Genomic DNA, 22,174 nt, shown 5'->3' on the forward strand with positions numbered 1-22,174 from the left:
TTTTATTTTAACAGGAAAGACTGGTATCTCTTGTATTTGGACTTTTAAAACAAAGAAAACTTAATTTTTTAGAAATCTATGGTGAAAAAATGATTATTACAGCAAAGAATATCATTAAACAGGTAATTATGCATTTTTATTTGATATACTTTGGTCTGGAACCTTTGCGAAGTTTATTTTTATGTATCCTAGTAATAATATATGTAGTGTAATAGTAATATAGCTAATTTATCTAAAAACTGAAAATATAGAAAAATGAAAGTAAAACATAGTCCTACCAGCCAAAAGATTATTGCTATAGGAATATTTCTATGTGTAGACTGTTACTGATTTTCTTATGTTGTCATTATGTGTTTATGATTTTATACATATATTTGTTAGAATCATAATCATTTTCTCATTATAAAAGCTTTCAGAAACATCATTTTTAATGACTGTGTAAAGTCCCATTAACATTATGTTAAATCTACTTAACTTTTCTTCTGTATTGAATATTTAGGTTGTTTTTAATTTGATATGATAAATAGCACTGTGACAGATATCTGTGGTATAAAGTTATTTTGTTTGTTTTTCGTACTTAAGAATATTTGTTCTTAGACTGATTCCTAGAAGTAGAAGTATTGGTTAGAGAGTGAAAAGTATTTTTAAGTTATTTAATGTATAGAATTTAATTCCTATTTAAAAAGATTTACCAATTTATACTCCCACTAGCAGTAGACAAATGTTCATTTCCTTTTTATCCTAATCTCTAAGAAATTATAAACTAAAATCCATGTGTTTTTCAGTATTCCCTGATCTTTGTTTTGACTTTTTTTACTCAGATAAATCTTATCCACTGAACTTCGGTTTTTAAATATATGAAAAAGATAACATAATTTTAAATGTATTTATTAGGCTTAATTGATTATCATTAGGTTGAATGTACATATATGAGTTTTTAAAGTTTAAAATAAGTTTAAAAGTTAAAATAAGCAAAAAAATTATAATCATCCCCTTTCAAGCACTAATTAAAACACTGTATTTTTAAATTGGTACAACCACTTTGAAAAATTGTTGGCAATATATAGTAATGCCAACTTTGCATACATGTTGGGACCCAGCATTTCTATTCCTAGGTATGCGCCCAACAGAAATATGTATATAAGTTCACCAAAACACAGCAGGAGAATGTTCATGGCAGTACTATTTGTAATTTTAAAAACTGGAAACAGCCCAAATTCCATCAACAGTAGAAAAGATAAATGGAATTTTGATGTATTTATACAATGGAATACTATACATTAATGAGAATGAATAGATTACACAGAATAACAAATGAATATTATAGACATAATGTGGAGCCAAAGAAACCAAACACAGAAAGTATACATTATATGATTCCACTTATGTAAAACTCAAATGCAGGCAAAATTATTCTATGGTTTAAAAATCAGGACAATAGTATATTTTGGGAGGAAGTAGTAACTGATAGGGAATAGGGGAGGAGCTCTGGGTATTAGCAAGGTTGTTTCATGAGCTGAGTTCTGATTACACAAATGTACTTCATTTGTACAAAAGTATTGAGCTGTAAACATAATTTGTACAATTTTCTGTATATATATTTTAAGCAATTTCTAAAAACTGATATGTTTCAATTCCCAGACCTCAAATCTAAGCATTTATTTTTTAATTTTAAACTGTTGCATATATCACAAGGAAATGTAACTTTCAATATGAATTTCTTTTGGGATTTTAATATGGGGCTTATACCTTGTTCCTAATATTATAGTTTTGCTTTTCTGGTGTATGATTTTGAACAGTTTTGAATAGTAGGCGATATTATTACAATTCAAACACACTCTGAAATGATTATTTAATTGGCTAATTGTAATCAGCTTTTCAAACACTGAGAGATACGTAAGATATAAAAATCTGGTAAAGTAATTATTGTAGTAAGTAAGAGCCTTTTAAATTTTTTTAAATCTTAATTTCAGGGGTACATGTGCAAGTCTGTTACATAAGTAAATGCGTGACATGGGTTTTTTTGATATAGATTATATCATCACCCAGGTATTAAGCCTAGTACCCATTAGTTATTTTTCTGATCCTTTCCCTTCTCCCACCCTCCACCCTCCAATAGTCTCCACTGTGTGGTGTTCCCCTTTGTGTGTCTGTGTGTTCTCATCATTTAGCTCCCACTTATAAGTGAGAACATGCAGTATTTAGTTTTCAGTTTCTGCATTAGTTTCTAAGGATAATGACCTCCAACTCCATCCATGTCCCTGCAAAGGACATGATCTCATTCTTTTTTATGGCTGCATAGTATTCCATGGTGTACATGTACCACATTTTCTTTATCCAGTGTATCATCGATGGGCATTTAGGTTGATTCCATGTATTTGCTATTGTGAATAGTGCTACAGTGAGCATACGTGTGCATGTGTCTTTATTAATAGAACAATTTATATTCCTCTGGGTATGTAACCGGTAATAGGATTGCTGGATTGAATGGTATTTCTGTCTTTAGGTCTTTGAGGAATGGCTACACTGTCTTCCACAATGGTTGAACTAATTTTCACTCCCATCAACAGTGTATAAGTGTTCCCTTTTCTCTACAACGTTGCCAACACCTGTTATTTTTGACTTTTTAGTAATAGCCATTCTTACTTGTGTGAGATGGTATCTCGTTGTGGTTTTGATTTGCATTTCTATAATGATCAGTTATGTTGGCCACATGTATGTCCTCTTTTGAAAAGTGTTCATGTAGTAAGGGCCTTTTTAATATACAAATGGAACATGGAATACTTAGGATTTGAAAGACAATTAATCAAATTGTTTTTGTTTTTTCTTAAATTTTGCAGTGTGTGATTAATAAAGTTTCACAAACAGAAGAAATAGACACAGATGTTGTTGTGAAGTAAGTATAAATATATAGGTTGGTGGTTATCAGTCAGAAAAGATGATACATGCAAATTAGAATAATTTGAAGTAGATTTCGTAAAGGAATTATTTACTAAGGTGTGAGCAGAGTGTAGGAAAATCACAAGTGACAGTGCAGAACAAAGACAGTGGTTAACAGAATTGAGGAGAAGGTAGTTGAAAAAAAGCTGTGACCTTGAGTAGAGGGAAGCAGTCACCCTGAGGCAACCCTTGAGAGACACAGGAGAAGTAGGTACCTTTACTAGAAAGCTATAGGAGTAGATACCTTTACTTCTTCCAGTCTTCGTAAGGGCTCCTCATGGGCCAAGCCCACAGATTAGCTTCCCAGAGCAGAGAGCAGGATGGGGAGGGGCAGAACATAGATATGGAGAGGTGAAACTGAAGATAATTCATTACAGGGGTATAGCAAGTATTATGTTTAAATTTTTAGCTATATAATTAAAATTCAACTTTTAATTGGCTTTGAGAAGTTTGAGTTTATTATTTTGAATTGCCCATGTTTGTGTTTTTTTGTTTGTTTGTTTTCACCCTAGAAATTCCTATTCTTGGCCAGGTACATTGACTCACACCTGTAATCCCAGCACTTTGGGAGGTCGAGGTGGGAGAATTGCTTGAGCCCAAGAGTTTGAGACCACCTTGGGCAATAAAGTGAGACCCCATCTCTACCAAAAATAAACATTAAAAAAATAAGTTGGGCGTGGTGGCACATGCCTGTAGTCCTAGCTACTCAGGAGGCCAAGGTAGGAGAAGGACTGAGTCTGGGAGGTCCAGGCTTCAGTGACCCGTGACTGTGCCACTGCATTCTAGCCTGGGCAACGAAGTAAGATCCTGTCTCAAAAAAAAAAAGAAAAGAAAGGAAAAGAAAAAAGAAAAATTCCTATTCTATTATTTTAAGAAGAATAGTGATAATATTTTATGACTGAATTTCTTGTTCATATGGATATTTAAATGTTTTTAACTGGCTTAGATATGAATAGCGATATGTACAACTGTGAAACTTTCCTGTGCCAAACTCACAGAATGGAGTATTAATTTCCACACTATTACCTAGGGAAAACTCAATTTCAGAATTAGTTGAAGCAACTATAATAATGAGAGAATTGTTAGTGGTTGGAAAGCATTAAGTCATTGGGACACATCCATGGATGTGGAGAGTCAGTTTTCTTCTTCCCTAGGGAATTTTATCCATATAAGTAGAGAACTTCCTGTATATCAAGTGTTGTAGTATCTTTTTAGAATAAACCCTTAGCTGAAGCTGCATTTATTAAAAATTTAGAGTAATAAGTCATTTTGGTACTATAAAATATCTTTAGGGAATGAATTATATTTTGTATTACTTTTTTTCACCTTGAAGTTAATGATTTGTGTCAACTATCAAAATAATATTAGCTGCTGCTTACATGGTACTTTTAAAAATGTGTCATGCATTGTTCTAAGTATTTTTTATTAACTCATATAATATTTACAACAACCACATAAGGTCGGTTCTATCAGTTTCCTCATGTTAGATGAGAAAAATTGGAGCATGTGGGGGGGGGCTTAAGTCACTTGCCAGAGCCACATAGCTAGCAATTCCAAGAAGCTGCTGCTGTTTTAAACCAAGGCATTGTGTTGTGGCTCCAGTGCTCTTAACTACCATTCCATATTACCTCTTATATATTTTTAAAGTTGTAGTTGGAAAAGCAGATTATGAAATTTTGGGCAGAGATGTGTTTCCATTTTTATTCCAGAGTATATCTTCACACTTACTTCTCTATGGTTTATTCATTCAGTGGTCATAAAGCTTGTTCATATGAAATTGATATATGATATACTTAACTTATCAGTCTTAAAAATATTTAAATAAGCCATAACTCTTTGGTAATATACCTCTTCAACATTTTAGGTATCTAGATAAAATTGCATTTTATCATTAGATAGTATTTAGTCTCATTTCTTCCAGTTTGTAGATGCTATATTGGCCCAGAGACAATCATTATTTTTGTTTGAATTATTTTTTTCTAGGCTTGCAGATCAGATGAGAATGTTGAATTTTCCCCAGTGGTTTGATCTGCTCAAGGATATTTTCTCTAAGTTTACAATTTTCCTACAGAGAGTTAAGGTAAGCTTATATATTAGTTTGTCCAGAATATCCCTAAAATTAAGTCAGCTTTCTAGATACATAATATGTAAATAAAGAATCAAACTAGAATAAAACAGTTTCTTTGTTTTTGTAATTTTTCTAAAGAGGCTTGGTTTTAAATAAAAATTTAGGTATCTCAGAGTTTGACAATTTTAAGAATTTAATAAGTTATAATTTTATAACTTGAAATATTATGCTTACTTGACATTAAATATTATACAGTAATATTTCCTCTGGTGATTTTTTGTTCTCCTAGGTTATCTAGAGGTACAATATTGTTAAACACCCCAAAATCACCCCAAACTACCAACTTTTCTGTAAAGTCAATGTTGATATAATGGTATTTTAAAATATATTGTTCACATTCAAATTACCTTGCTAATTTACTTTTTTGAGATGGAGTCTTGCTGTTACCCAGGCTGGAGTGCAGTGGCGCAATCTTGGCTCACCGCAACTTCTGCCTCCCGGGTTCAAGTGATTCTCCTGCCTCAGCTTCCCGAGTGGCTAGGATTACAGGCATGTGCCACCACGCCTGGCTAATTTTTGTATTTTTAGTAGAGATGGGATTTCACCATGTTGGCCAGGCTGGTCTTGAACTCCTGACCTCAAGTGATCTGCCTACCTCTGCCTCCCAAAGTGCTGAGATTATAGGTGTGAGCCACTGTGCCCGGCTGCTAATATTTATTTAGATTTTTATTTCACTTTTTGGGCACGAATCCATTCAAGCATCATGTGTTACATTTAATTATTTTGTCTCTTTAGTCAAGCCACTTAATTTTAAACCACTTAGTATAACAAAAAGAACAGGTCACATATCATTTTACAGAAGATGTCAGACTCATATGTTAGTTTGAATCACCAACAGGTCATAGCTTTGTTTTAAGAAGAATACAGGCTGGGCACAGTGGATTACACCTGTAATCCTATCACTTTGGGAGGCCAAGGCAAGAGGATCACTTGAGCTCAGGAGTTTGAGACCAGCTTGGGCAACATAATGAGACCTTATCTCTACAAAGTATTTTTTTAAATTAGCCAAGCATAGTGATGCACACCTGTAGTCCCAGCTAGTTGGGTGGCTGAGGTGGGATGATCACCTAACCCCAGTGGGTCAAGGCTGCAGTGAGGCATGATTGTGCCACTGCACTCCAGCCTGGCCAACAGAGCAAGACTCTGTCTCAAAAAATGAAAAAAATAAAAAAAGAATAGAATAATTAGGAATTACCATGTGTAACAGTTAGAAGGGGCCATTTGTGAAATTAGATAGTCTTTGAGTTATTAAGTGTTAGCATTGTGTTTTATGTACTAGTTAACATCGCCAGCATCTCCTGAGTACCATGTTAAATAGTGCAGGGGACTTTGCTACTTGTGTATGACATGAATTTTCCTTTATTCACATTGGAGCAATGCTAAGTCACATGTGTAAGCTCTCCAATCAGGTTCACAAAAGTTTTATAGAATGGGATTCACTGTGCTTTATTTAGACTGCTTCTAAAATGTTGGTCCTACCTATTGACAGTGATAGACACAAACTTGTATCTATAGGGGTTCAATAACTAAACCATGTTTTCACTTCTTATATTCTGACCATGACCTCATCATCACACACTTCAATTATTGCGTGTCTAGATATATAGAACTCTTACATTGCATAGTGTAGAATTGGCCAACTTTTTGCCAGTAATTTTTTAAAGTACAGTAAGTCCTCAATGTTATGAATAGGTCTTGGAAACTGTGACTTTAAGTGAAACAACTTATACCAAAGCTATTTTTTTTTCTCACTCATCATTATAGTGAAACATTTCCCTCAATATTTTTTTCAATAACATTGAAGGAAACAGTGTTATTCAAAAACCTGCTGTATGTTGTTTCACTTAAAGTTACAGTCTCCCAGAACCTATCATCCATATTAAGTGATGATTTACTATAGTTATGCCACTTTAAGGCTCTATGTCAGTTAAACTAAGTAGAGTTATTATTTTATATGTGTACAGTATGGAAACTGATTTATTATAGTTGTAATTGCTCATTTTCACATTTGGACCACTTAAACTAGTACTTATGTACAACATCTTTGCAGATGACATGAAATACAGTACTTTTTTCTGTGAAAAAAGTTTGTGATTCTATCAAGTACTATTTCACTGAAAAATAATGTTAATTACAAGCTGTTCATTTTTATTGAAGAATTTAAAAATAACTACAAATTGGAAAGAACCCAGATGTCTAATGATAGAGAAATGGTAAAATAAATTATGCTTTACACATTCTTTACCATGGAATATTATATACAGCCAAGGATTTTTAATGGTAGGAGAAAATACATACATTATGATATTCAGTTAAAAATGCAAGATATAGGGCCAGGTGCCGTGGCTCACGCCTGTAATTCCAGCACTTTGGGAGGCTGAGGCAGGCAGATCACGAAGTCAAGAGATCGAGACCATCCTGGCCAATATGGTGAAACCCCATCTCTACTAAAAATACAAAAATTAGCTGGGCGTGGTGGTACATGTTTGTCCCAGCTACTCAGGAGGCTAAGACAAGAGAATTGCTTGAACCTGGGAGGTGGAGGTTGCAGTGAGCCAAGATCATGCCACTGTACTCCAGCCTGGCGACAGAGCAAGACTCCGTCTTAAAAAAAAAAAAATGCAAGATATAGATGTACTTATATAGTGTGATCTCAGCTATGTCAAAAAAATTTTTTTTAAACTTTTTTATCTTCCTAGAACAAGGAGAAACCTTGTTTTTTTTTGGTGGTTTTCTTTAGCTGGTCAGATTAGATGTCATTTAAAAGTTTTATCCTTTGCTATTTTCCGTGAATTTTCTACAAAGAGAAGCATTACTTTTATAATCAGAAAAAGTTGTTTTGTTTGTTAATAGTACTACATTACAGGAATAGACTATTTGAATTTCTTGTTTGATTAACCAGGGTTAATAATTTACTTTCCTACATTTTGCATTTATTTCTCAAAGACAAAGGATATCCTATCCTATATGTCACTTTAGTATTTTATATATATATATATATATATATATATATATATATATATATATATTTATTTATTTTTATTATTATTTTTTTTTTGAGATGGAGTTTCACTCTGTCGCCAGGCTGGAGTGCAGTGGCACAATCTCAGCTCACTTCAATCTCGCCTTCCAGATTCAAGTGATTATCTTGCCTCAGCCTCTTGAGTAGCTGGGATTACAGGTGCATGCCACCATGTCCAGCTAATTTTTGTGTTTTTAGTACAGATGGGGTTTCACCATGTTGGCCAGGATGATCTCAATCTCCTGACCTCGAGATTCACCTGCCTTGGCCTCCCAAAGTGCAGGGATTTAGTATTATACTTTTTAAAAGAAATTAAAGTGTAAATTTTCAGCCAGAATATTTCAATAGTATTTTTATTTTGAATGGATAGATAATAAACTATTGGGATGTATAAATTTCATATTTGAGTAATTGTTAACAACTTGAGGATCTGTTGCTGTTATTTGTATTTTTTTAGTGTGTATTTTTTCTTTCTTTTTGGTCATGGTAAAAATAAACATACAAAACTTATCATCTTAACTGTTTTTAAGTGCACAATTCAGTGGCATTAAGTTCATTTGCACTATTGTGCTACCGTTACAAACATCCATCCACAGAACTCTTTTTTTTTTTTTTTTTTGAGACGGAATCTCGCTCTGTCTCCCAGGCTGGAGTGCAGTGGCCCGATCTCAGCTCACTGCAAGCTCCGCCTCCCGGGTTCACGCCATTCTCCTGCCTCAGCCTCCCGAGTAGCTGGGACTACAGGCGCCCGCCACCTCGCCCGGCTAGTTTTTTGTATTTTTAGTAGAGATGGGGTTTCACCATGTTAGCCAGGATGGTCTCGATCTCCTGACCTCGTGATCCGCCCGTCTCGCCCCCCAAAGTGCTGGGATTACAGGCTTGAGCCACTGCGCCCGGTCCACAGAACTCTATCTTGCCAAGCTGAAACTCTGTACCTATTACATAATAACTCTGGGCTGGCAATGGTGACTCACGCCTGTAATCCCAGCACTTTGGGAGGCTGAGGTAGGTGGATCACCTACCATGTTAGACCTACCTGGCCAACGTTGTGAAACCCCGTCTCTACTAATAATACAAAAATCAGCTGGGCGTGGTGGCTCATGCCTGTAATCCCAGCTATTCGGGAGGCTGAGGCAGGAGAATCACTTGAACCCAGGAGGTGGAGGTTGCAGTGAGCCAAAGATCGTGCCATTGCACTCCACCTTGGGTGACAAGAGCAAAACTTTATCTCAAAGTAGTAATAACAACAACAACAACAACAACTCTGGCCAAGGTGGAGCTGAAAGTCCTAACCCTCTAATCCTGCCTTAGTCTTTCAGGTGACCAGCCTTCCTCCTGTGGCTATGTAGGGGCCCTCGGCTGTTTGTCATCTCTTTAGCATATGAAGACGTTTTTACCACTCTGGAGATTCCAAGGGTTTTAGGAGTTGTATGCCAGAGAATGGGGACAGAGACCAAATATAGGCCTGACATAGTAGCTCATGCCTGTAATCCCAACACCTTGAGAGGCTGAGGCAGGAGGGTCGCTTGAGACCAGCAGTTTGAGACCAGCCTGGGCAACCTAGGAAGATCCTGTCTGCACACACACACAGCCACGAACACACACACACAGCCACGAACACACACACACAAGTCCTGGGCAAACCTAGCAAGATCCTGTCTAGACACACACACACACACCATACCACACGCACAGACACACACACGCACTTTTCCACTTTCTCCCATCCCCTGGCAACCACCATTCTACTTTCTATCTCTATGAGTTTGACTCATAGAGCACTCATACTGTGTACTGATTATTAGGTATTTCATGTAAGTGGAATCATACAATATTTATCCTTTTGTGATTGGCTTATTTAACATAGCTTAATGTCCTCAAGGTGCCATCTGTGTTGTAGCATGTTAGATTTTCCTTCCTTTTTAAGGCTGAGTAATAGGAATAATATTCCATTCTATGTGTATACACTACATTTTGCTTATCCATTCATTTGTCAGTGGACATTTGTGTTGCCTTCACCTTTTGGCTGTTGAGAGTAATACTGTCATGAACATGCATTTACCACTCTGGAGATTCCAAGGGTTTTAGGAGCATATGCATATACCTCTGTATATTTGCATGCATATGCAAATACCTCTCTGAGGCCCCATTTTAGTTCTTATTTTTGTCAACCCCAGAATTGGAACTTCTGGATCATATGATAATTCTATTTGTAATTTTTTGAGGAACCTTCGCACTACTCTCCATAGCAGCTGAACCATTTTACATTTCCACCAATAGTGCACAAGGGTTTCAATTTTTCTACATCCTTACCAAAATGTATTTTCTGGATTTTGTGAGACTAGCCATCCTAATGGGTATGAGGTGGTATTTCCCTGTAGGTTTAATTTACATTTTTCTAATGATGAGTGATGTTGAGCATCTTTTTTATCTGCTTATTGGGCATTTTTATGTCTTTTTTTGGAAAAATGTTTTATTTGCCTATTATTTAATGGGGTGGTTTGGTTTTTTTTGCTGTTGAGTTGTAGAGGTTCTTTACATATTCTGGATATTAACCTTTTATCAGATATGTGATTTGCAAATATTTTCTCCCATTCCGTAGGTTGCCTTTTTACTCTGTTAATGGTGTCTTTTGATGCATAGAAGTTTTTCTATTTTGATGTAGTCCAATTTGTCTATTTTTTTGTTGTCACCTGTGTTTTTCATTTCATATCCAAGAAATCAATGCCAAATCCAATGTCATGAAGCTTTTTCCCTGTATTTTCTTCTAAGAGTTTTATATTTTTAGAGCTTATATTTAGGCCTTTAATTGATTTTAGTTAGTTTTTATATGTGGTATAAGGTAGAGGTCTACTTTCATTCTTTAGCATGTGGATATTCAGTTTTCCCAGTACCATTTGTTGAAAAGAGTGACCTTTCTGCATTGAGTGGTCTTGCCACCCTTGTCAAAAAACATTTTACTATATATGTGAGAGTTCATTTTTGGACTCTCTGTGTTCTATATGTCACTCTTTATGCCAGTACCATACTGTTATGATTACCATAGTCTTGTAAGGTTGGAAATCAGGATTATAAGACCTCCATACTTCATTCTTCACTATTGTATTTTGACTTTTTATTAAATTCTTGTTTATTGTTTGCACCCTATAGATTAGGCTAATTTTTATAGGTAAGAAAGATAACAGGCTTTAAATGCAGCTTACCTTCTTTTCAAGGAATTCTTAACTTGTAAATTTCATTTTGTTGTGTGGATAAATAATCCTAGTCTGTCATTTCAGAATGACAATATCAGTTGTCATTATGGTTATCAATATGACTATCAGATATTTCATTAACTCCATTCTCAAGGTTGGAAAATTATATTTGGCTTAGCTGTCCTGGTGTTTTTGAAACATGAACTTGTCTACAGACTATGTAATAGTTCAGAAAGTAAACGATGTATCTACTGTTGAACCTATTATATATTTTAAAATCTTATTTTTTGGACACCAGTCTTCTGACATTCTTAAGAATGGCCTTAGACTTGGAAAAAATAATTAGCAAGTCTTTAGAAGTGTAGATATGGTGAAAACAGCAAAGAAGAATCCCTAAGAGAATACCTGATATACTTTATGTGGAAATTTTTAATAACTGTATATAAGCCAAGATGTTATTAAAAGGAATGAAGTATTCAAATCAAACTAGTTTAAGCAATACAAGGAATGTATTGGCTCTGGGAATTTAAAAAAGTCCAAGACTAGGAAGGGCTTCATGCATGGTTTTGTCTTGGTTCTCCAGCTTAGTTTCTCTGTTTCCAATTCAGCTTTGCCTTTCTCTTTCCTCTTGGCTTCATCAGTTCTGGATCTGCCACATTTGCCACAATTCTATACCACCTAGAAGTTTTCTATTTTTTACTTAGAGTTTTTCTTCTTCAGTCACCAAATGAAATTCCTTTATTGATTAAGCCAAATTTAGAATTTTTCACCTGGAGTTTTTCTTCTTCAGTCATCAAATGAAAGTCCTTGGCTTTAATTGATTGAACCAGTTTAGGTCACATGTCCAGTCACTGTGATCAGGAAAATGCTGTGCACTGATTATTAGTTTAAATCTGGATTTTCTTCTCATCTCTAAGCTAATCATGAGGCAAGGAGGTTGGGAGTACACTGAGTGGACTATTTAGAACTGATACTTGAAGCTGGAAGGTGGGCTTATTTCTACCCAAATTACATGGCTGTTGTACCGTGGGAAAAGTGATGTAGAATAGATGTTGGATAGGTCTATCATGTCTTTTTATTTTAAAAAGTTAAGAAAGAAAATTAGCAAGACAGAAGAGGTAAGGAAAAAGAGGCAAAACAAGATGGGGGAACTAAGTATATCAAAGATTGGACAGCAGTGAGGATTAAAGCAGCAGTAGTGGAGCAGCTAGTTTGTGACAATACAGAAGAAGTTGGTGAGCAATGAAGAGAGAAAAAAAAATGCAGTATCCATAGTAGACACTTTGGTCCTAAAGCTCTTGAAGGCTCTATTTTCGGTATACTGTATGGGCTATTGGCTCGTTTAAAATGCTTTCAGTTCCAAATAACAGGAAACACAACTCAGAGTGTCTCAAACAGTTAAGGATATTTATTAACTCATGCAACTAAAAAAATACACAGAGGTAGGTCAGCCTTTAGGTGCTTCATAGAGAGGTTGTTGATGTCATCAAGCGTTGGCTTTATTTCTTTGCAATTCTCTCTTTTATGTACCTTCCTAATCATTAAGCTCAGATTGTGGTGGTTCCATGTACTAACTGAACTAGCTTAGATCCTTTTCTTGATTTTTGGAGACCCAAAGTTGGAGTGTGCTTCACTAGAACTGTGGAGATTCCAAAAAAAGTAAGCGTTTTGAGAAAGGGAGAAACAAATTTTAAGACTGCAACTGTGAATGTTAAAATAGGCAAGCAGTCCTTTATTTCCTAATTGTCCATGAAGACATTAGTTTACATAAATTTACTCTTCATTTGCCTAGCTTTCAATATTTACTGAGCACCTCCTATTTGCCAGGCACTATTCTAGGCATTAGGATTATAGTGTCATGGAATGGAGCTAACATTCTAGTAGAAGGAGACCTAGAATAAACAAAGATAATTGTAGATAATGATTTTTTTTTTTTAAACAAAAACTGGATAATGAGATAAAGTTGCTGGGTGGAGAGTCAGGGAAGGCCTCTTTGAGGAAGTGACCACTGGTGCCAGAACCTCAGTGATGAGAAGGAAATATGTGCAAAGATCAAAGTGAAAAGCATTCCGGATAGCGGAAACCGCAGAGGCACTGAGGTGGGAACAATCCTGGAATGAGGGAACAGTAGAAAGAGAACTGGAATGTCTGGAGAGTAGTGAGTAAGTGAGAGAAGATATGAGAAAAGGAGAGAGAGAGGTGGGGGCTAAGCATGGTAAGTAACACAGATTCCTTTTCTTTTAGGCAGGCATATCAATGTATATGATTCTCTGATGGGCAAGTTATGTTTAGTGTAACCTTTTTAAGAGATCATAGTGTAACCTTTTTAAGAGGTCAGAGAAATATGCAACATATTTTAGGGAGATTTCCATTTTAAAAATTAGTTAAAATATAGGAACTTTATTTCTAAGCTTTAGTGAACCCATTTCTCCTGGGCAGTTCTTTTTCACATCACTTTTCCTATGTAATAAAAGATGGTAGAAATTCTGATATACATGACTTTGACTCATTTATGATTATAGATGTCCAAAATTACATGCACAGAATTCTCTTTTGGGAACTTCGGGTAAGAGATATTTTATGTCCCTTAAAAGTGTGTCCTATTTTCTTGTAGGCAACATTAAATATCATTCACAGTGTTGTTCTCTCAGTTCTTGACAAAAACCAAAGGACTAGAGAATTGGAAGAGATTTCACAACAGAAGAATGCTGCAAAAGATAATTCACTGGACACAGAGGTGGCTTATTTAATCCATGAAGGCATGTTTATAAGTGATGCATTCGGTGAGGGTGAGCTAACACCTATAGCAGTTGACACTACCTCTCAAAGAAATGCATCTCCAAATAGTGAGCCCTGCAGCAGTGATTCTGTATCCGAGCCAGAATGTACTACTGATTCTTCATCCAGCAAAGAGCACACATCATCATCTGCTATTCCAGGAGGTGTGGATATTATGTGAGTATAGTGGCTACTGCCAAATTGACAAGATTTTGAGTCATCTTATTAATGACTTCAGTAAGACTGATTATTCAGTTTATTGAAAAAAACATGTAAATTTTAGAATTTAACAAAACTTAATTTTCTGAAACATATCTCTATAAAAATGTATGAGAAGTAAGGAGGTGAGCATTAGAAGTAACTGAAAATTATAGAACTTTAAAGACCATTTTATTAAATGCCCTCATTTCAGTGGTAAGGTAATTGATGCCCAGAGAGCTTAGATGACTTATTAAAGTGACTAGTGTGAAAACATATACTGGAACCCAGGTCAATTTTTGCTTTGGTCATTTTTCTGTGTCGCCTTTGTAATTTATATGTTGTGAAGATCTGTTTGATTTATAACTTTTGGTTTTTCAAAGACATGAATTTCCAAATGGATCACATCTTTTCTTAAACCTTATTTATTATTATTATTATTATTTTGAGATGGAGTCTAGCTCTGTCACCCAGACTGGAGTACAGTGGCGCAGTCTCGGCTCACTGCAAGCTCCGCCTCCCGGCTTCACGCCATTCTCCTGCCTCAGCCTCCCGAGTAGCTGGGACTACAGGCGCCTGCCAGCACGCCTGGCTAATTTTTTGTATTTTTAGTAGAGACAGGGTTTCACTGTTTTAGCCAGGATTCTTAAACCTTATTTTTAAAAACTTCTTATTTTGAAACCCTGTCTCTACTAAAAATACAAAAAACAAAAACAAAAACTTATTTTGAAATAATTTCACATTTACAGAAAAGTTACCAGAATAGAATAAAAAACTCATATAACCTTCATCCAGATTCCCCAGGTGTTAATAGTTTACCACATTGCCCTCTGCCTCCCTCCCTCTCTCTCTTTTTCTCTTTCTGTCTCCTTTGGTCTTTATTTCTTATGCTAATATTTTTTCTGAATCCTTTGACAGTAGGTGACAGACATGATGCACTATTATCCCTGGGCACCTGGTGTATATTTCCTAAACGCAAGAACACGCCTATATAACCTTAGTATACTGATTAAATACAGTAAAACATTGATACAATAAATTATTAATATTACCATCTAATCCACAGATCCCATTTAAACAAAGTTTACCAATTGACCCACTAATCTCTGCTATCAAAAAAATAGAACCAATAAAATATTTCTGGTCCAAGAATATAGTTTGGATTTAGTTATTGTTCAGAATAACAACAGTTGTATTATCTTTATATAAATCAACTCAGTACTTTATTTTTTGTTGTTGTTTTTTTTTTATTATTATACTTTAAGTTCTGGGATACATGTGCAGAACGTGCAGTTTTGTTACATAGGTAGACAGGTGCCATGGTGGTTTGCTGCACCCATCAACCTGTCACCTACATTAGGTACTTCTCCTAATGTTATCCCTCCCCTAGCCCCCCACCCCCTACAGGCCCCAGTGTGTGATGTTTCGCTCCCTGTGTCCATGTGTTCTCATTGTTCAACTCCCACTTATGAGTGAGAACATGCAGTGTTTGGTTTTCTGATCTTGTGATAGTTTGTTGAGAATTATGGTTTCCAGTTTCATCCATGTCCCTGCAAAGGACATGAACTCATCCTTTTTTATGGCTGCATAGTATTCCATGGTATATATGTGCCACATTTTCTTAATCCAGTCTATCATTGATGGACATTTGGGTTAGTTCCAAGTCTTTGCTATTTTGAATAGTGCCGCAATGAATCTACGTGTGCATGTGTCTTCATTGCAGAATCATTTATAATCCTTTGGGTATATGCCCAGTAATGGGATTGCTGGGTCAAATGGTATTGCTCATTCTAGATCCTTGAGGAATTGCCACACTGTCTTCCACAGTGGTTGAACTAAGTAACACTCCCACCAACAGTGTAAAAGCGTTCCTATTGCTCCACATCCTCTCCAGCATCTGTTGTTTCCTGATTTTGTAATAATTGCCATTCTAACTGGAGTGAGATGGTATCTCACTGACGTTTTGATTTGCATTTCTCTAATGACCAGTGATGAGCATTTTTTTATATGTCTGTTGGCTGCATAAATGTCTTCTTTTGGGAAGTGTCTGTTCATATCCTTTGCCCACTTTTTAATGGGGTTGTTTGTTTTTTTCTTGTAAATTTGTGTAAGTTCTTTGTAGATTCTGGTATTAGCCCTTTGTCAGATGGGTAGATTGCAAAAATTTTCTCCCATTCTGTAGGTTGCCTGTTCACTCTGATGATAGTTTCTTTTGCTGTGCAGAAGCTCTTTAGTTTAATTAGATCCCATTTGTCAATTTTGGCTTTTTTTGCCATTGCTTTTGGTGTTTTAGACATGAAGTCTTTGTCAATGCCTATGTCCTGAATGGTACTGCCCATGTTTTCTTCTAAGAGTTTTATGGTCCTAGGTCTTACGTTTAAGTCTTTGATCTATCTTGAGTTGATTTTTGTATACGGTGTAAGGAAGGGGTCCAGTTTCAGTTTTCTGCATATGGCTAGCCAGTTTTCCCAACATCATTTATCAAATAGGGAATCTTTTCCCCATTGCTTGTATGTGTCAGGTTTGTCAAAGATCAGATGGTTGTAGATGTGTGGTATTATTTCTGAGGCCTCTGTTCTTTTCCATTGGTCTATATATGTTTTGGTACCAGTATCATGCTGTTTCTTTTTTAAATTTTTTGCAAATTTTAATTTTTTTTATTATACTTTATGTTCTAGGGTACATGTGCACAAGGTGCAGATTTGTTACATATGTATACATGTGCCATGTTGGTGTGCTGCACCCATTAACTCATCATTTACATTAGGTATATCTCCTAATGCTGTCCCTACCCCCTACCCCCTACCCCCACCCCACAGCAGGCCCCAGTGTGTGATGTTCCCCTTCCTGTCTCCAAGTGTTCTCATTGTTCAGTTCCCATCTATGAGTGAGAACATGCAGTGTTTGGTTTTCTGTTCTTGCAGTAGTTTGCTGAGATGGTTTCCAGCTGCATCCATGTCCCTACAAAGGACACAAATTTATCCTTTTTTAATGGCTGCATAGTATTTCATGGTGTATATGTGCCACATTTTCTTAATCCAGTCTGTCATTGATGGACATTTGGGTTGGTTCCCAGTCTTTGCTATTGTGAATAGTGCCGCAATAAACATATGTATGCGTGTGTCTTTATAGCAGCATGATTTATAATCCTTTTGAGTATATGCCCAGTAATGGGATTGCTGGGTCAAATGGTATTTCTAGTTCTGGATCCTTGAGGAATCGCCACACCGTCTTCCACAATGGTTGAACTAGTTTACATTCCCACCAACAGTGTGAAAGTGTTCCTATTGCTCCACATCCTCTCCAGCACCTGTTGTTTCCTGACTTTTTAATGATCGCCATTCTAACTGGTGTGAGATGGTATCTCATTGTGGTTTTGATTTGCATTTCTCTGATGGCCAGTGATGATGAGCATTTTTTCATGTGTCTGTTGGCTGCATAAATGTCTTCTTTTGAGAAGTGTCTGTTCATATCCTTTGCCCACTTTTTGATGGGGTTGTTTTTTTCTTGTAAATTTGTTTGAGTTCTTTGTAGGTTCAGGATATTAGCCCTTTGTCAGATGGGTAGATTGCAAAAGTTTTCTCCCATTCTGTAGGTTGCCTGTTCACTCTGATGGTAGTTTCTTTCACTGTGCAGGAGCTCTTTAGTTTAATGAGATCCCATTTGTCAATTTTGGCTTTTGTTGCCATTTATTTTGGTGTTTTAGTCATGAAGTCCTTGCCCATGCCTATGTCCTGAATGGTATTGCCTAGGTTTTCTTCTAGGATTTTTATAGTTTTAGGTCTAACATTTAAATCTCTATTCCATCTTGAATTAATTTTTATATAAAGTGTAAGGGAGGGATCCAGTTTCAGCTTTCTACTTATGGCTAGTCAGTTTTCCTGGCACCATTTATTAAATAGGGAGTCCTTTCCCCATTTTTAGTTTTTGTCAGGTTTGTCAAAGAACATATGGTTGTAGATGTGTGGTATTATTTCTGAGGGCTCTGTTCTGTTCTATTGGTCTATATCTCTGTTTTGGTACCAGTACCATGCTGTTTTGGTTACTGTAGCCTTATAGTGTAGTTTGAAGTCAGGTAGCATGATGCCTCCAGCTTTGTTCTTTTGGCTTAGGATTGTCTTGGCAATGCAGGCTCTTTTTTGGTTCCATATGAACTTTAAAGTATTTTTTTCCAATTCTGTGAAGAAACTCATTGGTAGCTTAATGGGGATGGCATTGAATCTATAAATTACCTTGGGCAGTATGGCCATTTTCACAATATTGATTCTTCCTATCTGTGAGCATGGAATGTTCTTCCATTTGTTTGTGTTCTCTTTTATTTCATTGAGCAGTGGTTTGTAGTTGTACTTGAAGAAGTCCTTTACATCCCTTGTCAGTTGGATTCCTAGGTATTTTATTCTCTTTGAAGCACTTGTGAATGTGAGTTCACTCATGATTTGGCTCTCTGTTTGTTACTGGTATATAAGAATGCTTGTGATTTTTGCTCATTGATTTTGTATCCTGAGACTTTGCTGAAGTTTCTTATCAGCTTAAGGAGATTTGGGGCTGAGACGATGGGGTTTTCTAAATATACAATCATGTCATCTGCAAACAGGGACAATTTGACTTCCTCTTTTCCTAATTGAATACCCTTTATTTCTTTCTCCTGCCTGATTGCCCTAGCCAGAACTTCCAACACTATGTTGAATGTGAGTGGTGAGAGAGGGCATCCCTGCCTTGTGCCAGTTTTCAAAGGGAATGCTTCCAGTTTTAATCCACTCATTATGATATTGGCTGTGGGTTTGTCATAAATAGCACTTATTATTTTGAGATACGTTCCATCAATACCGAATTTATTGAGAGTTTTTAGCATGAAGAGCTGTTGGATTTTGTCAAAGGCCTTTTCTGCTTCTATTGAGATAATCATGTGGTTTTTGTCTCTGGTTCTGTTTATATGCTGGATTACGTTTATTGATTTGTGTATGTTGAACCATCCTTGCATCCCAGGGATGAAGCCCAATTGATCATGGAGGATAAGCTTTTTGATGTGCTGCTGGATTCGGTTTGCCAGTATTTTATTGAGGATTTTTGCATTGATGTTCATCAGCGATATTGGTCTAATATTCTCTTTTTTTTTGTTGTGTCTCTGCCAGGCTTTGGTATCGGGATGATGCTGGCCTCATCAAATGAGTTAGGGAGGATTCCCTCTATTTCTATTGATTGGAATAGTTTCAAAAGGAATGGTACCAGCTCTTCCTTGTATGTCTGGTAGAATTCAGCTGTGAATCCGTCTGGTCCTGGCCTTTTTTTTGTTGGTAGGCTACTAACTATTGCCTCATTTTCAGAGCCTGTTATTGGTCTAATCAGGGATTCAGCTTCTTCCTGGTTTAGTCTTGGGAGAGTGTATGTGTCCAGGAATTTATCAGTTTCTTCTAGGTTTTCTTGTTTATTTGCGTAGAGGTGTTTATAGTATTCTCTGATGGTAGTTTGTATTTCTGTGGGGTCGGTGGTGATATCCCCTTTATCATTTTTTATTGCATTTATTTGATTCTTTTTTCTTCTTTATTAATCTTGCTAGCAGTCTATCAATTTTGTTGATCTTTTCCAAAAACCAGCTCCTGGATTCATGGATTTTTTGAAGGGTTTTTTTGTGTCTCTATCTCCTTCAGTTCTGCTCTGATCTTAGTTATTTCTTGCCTTCTGCTAGCTTTTGAATGTGTTTCCTCTTGCTGCTCTAGTTCTTTTAATAGTGATGTTAAGGTGTCAATTTTAGATCTTTCCTGCTTTGTCTTGTGGGCATTTAGTGCTATGAATTTCCTCTACACACTGCTTTAAATGTGTCCCAGAGATTCTGGTATGTTGTATCTTTGTTCTCATTGGTTTCAAAGAACATCTTTATTTCTGCCTTCATTTTGTTATGTATCCAGTAGTCATTCAGGAGCAGGTTGTTCAGTTTCCATGTAGTTGAGCGGTTTTGATTGTTTCTTAATCCTGAATTCTAGTTTGATTGAACTGTGGTCTGAGAAACAGTTTGTTATAATATCTATTCTTTTACATTTGCTGAGGAGTGCTTTACTTCCAACTATGTGGTCAATTTTGGAATAAGTGCGATGTGGTGCTGAGAAGAATATATATTCTGTTGAGTTTGGGTGGAGACTTCTGTAGATGTCTGTTAGGTCTGTTTGGTCCAGAGCTGAGTTCAAGTTCTGGATATCCTTGTTAATTTTCTGTCGTGTTGATCTGTCTGATGTTGACAGTGGTATTAACATCTCCCATTATTATTGTGTGGGAGTCTAAGTATCTTTGTAGGTTTCTAAGGACTTGCTTTATGAATCTGGATGTTCCTGTATTGGATGCATATATATTTAGGATAGTCAGTTCTTCTTGTTGAATTGATCCATTTACCATTATATAATGGCTTTCTTTGTCTCTTTTGATTTTTGTTGGTTTAAAGTCTGTTTTATCAGAGACCAGGATTGCAACCCCCCTGCTGTTTTTGTTTGTTTGTTTGTTTGTTTGCTTTCCATTTGCTTGGTAGATCTTCCTCCATCCTTTTATTTTGAGCCTATGTGTATCTTTGCATGTGAGATGGGTCTCCTGAATGTAGCACATCAATGTAGCACTCTTTATCCAATTTGCCAGTCTGTGTCTTTTAATTGGGGCATTTAGCCCATTTACATTTAAGGTTAATATTGTTATGTGTGAATTTGATCCTGTCATTATGATGCTAGCTGGTTATTTTGCCCGTTAATTGATGCAGTTTCTTCCTAGCATCAAAGGTCTTTACAATTTGTCATGTTTTTGCAGTGGCTGGTACCAGTTGTTCCTATCCATGTTTAGTGCTTACTTCAGGAGCTCTTGTAAGGCAGGCCTGGTGGTGACAAAATCTCTCAGCATTTGCTTATCTGTAAAGGATTTTATTTCTCCTTCACTTATGAAGCTTATTGGCTGGATATGAAATTCTGGGTTGAAAATTCTTTAAGAATGATCAATCTTGGCCCCCACTCTCTTCTGGTTTGTAGGATTTCTGCAGAGAGATCTGCTGTTAGTCTGATGGGCTTCACTTCGTGGGTAACCTCATCTTTTTCTCTGGCTGCGCTTAACATTTTTTCCTTCCTTTCAACCTTGGTTAATCCGACAATTATGTGTCTTGGAGTTTCTTTTCTCAAGAAGTATCTTTGTGGTGTTCTCTATTTCCTGAATGTGAATGTTGGCCTGCCTTGTTAGGTTGGGGAAGTTCTCCTGGATAATATCCTGAAGAGTGTTTTCTAACTTGATTCCACTCTCCCTGTCACTTTCAGGTACACCAGTGAAGCGTAGATTTGGTCTTTTCACATAGTCCCATATTTCTTGGAGGCTTTGTTCATTTCTTTTCACTCTTTTTTCTCTAGTCTTGTCTTCTCACTTTATTTCACTAACTTGGTCTTCAGTCACTGATATCCTTTCTTCTGCTTGATCGAATCGGCTATTGAAGCTTGTGTATGCCTCACAAAGTTTTCATACTGTGGTTTTCAGCTCCATCAGGTCATTTAAGCTCTTTTCTAGACTGGTTATTCTAGTTAGCCATTCATCTAATCTTTTTTCAAGGTTTTTAGCTTTCTCGTGATGGGCTAGAACATGCTCCTTTAGCTTGGAGAAGTTTGTTACTACTGACCTTCTGAAACCTGCTTCTCTCAGCTCGTCAAACTCATTCTCCATCCAGTTTTGTTCCCTTGTTGGCGAGGAGTTGTGTTCCTTTGGAGGAGAAGAGGTATTCTGGCTTTTGGAGTTTTCAGCTTTTCTGCTCTGGTTTCTCCCCATCTTTTTGGTTTTATCTGCCTTTGGTCTTTGAGGTTGGTGACTTATCGATGGGATTTTGGTGTGGATGTCCTTTTTGTTGATGTTGATGCTATTCCTTTGTTTGTTAATTTTCTTTCTAGCAGTCACGTCCCTCAA

General features: G+C 36.3%; 1 protein-coding gene across 5 annotated transcripts in view; it reads left to right on the forward strand.

Annotated features, from left to right (window-relative positions):
- VPS54 (VPS54 subunit of GARP complex) overlaps window positions 1–22,174 on the forward strand; it is a 133,299-nt gene that overhangs the window by 67,279 nt on the left and 43,846 nt on the right. For all 5 annotated transcript variants that reach the window (XR_012422327.1, XM_065527031.2, XM_074011657.1 and 2 more), the window contains 4 exons: window positions 15–122; window positions 2,841–2,896; window positions 4,924–5,020; window positions 13,899–14,239. Coding sequence is in view for 4 of the 5 variants with exons in the window: in XM_065527031.2 (XP_065383103.1) it covers window positions 15–122; window positions 2,841–2,896; window positions 4,924–5,020; window positions 13,899–14,239 (602 nt within the window). In the remaining variant the exon portion in view is untranslated. The remainder of the gene's footprint in view (window positions 1–14; window positions 123–2,840; window positions 2,897–4,923; window positions 5,021–13,898; window positions 14,240–22,174) is intronic.

The sequence above is a fragment of the Macaca fascicularis genome, chromosome 13 (genome assembly GCF_037993035.2).
Source record: "Macaca fascicularis isolate 582-1 chromosome 13, T2T-MFA8v1.1".
Classification (NCBI taxonomy): domain Eukaryota; kingdom Metazoa; phylum Chordata; class Mammalia; order Primates; family Cercopithecidae; genus Macaca; species Macaca fascicularis.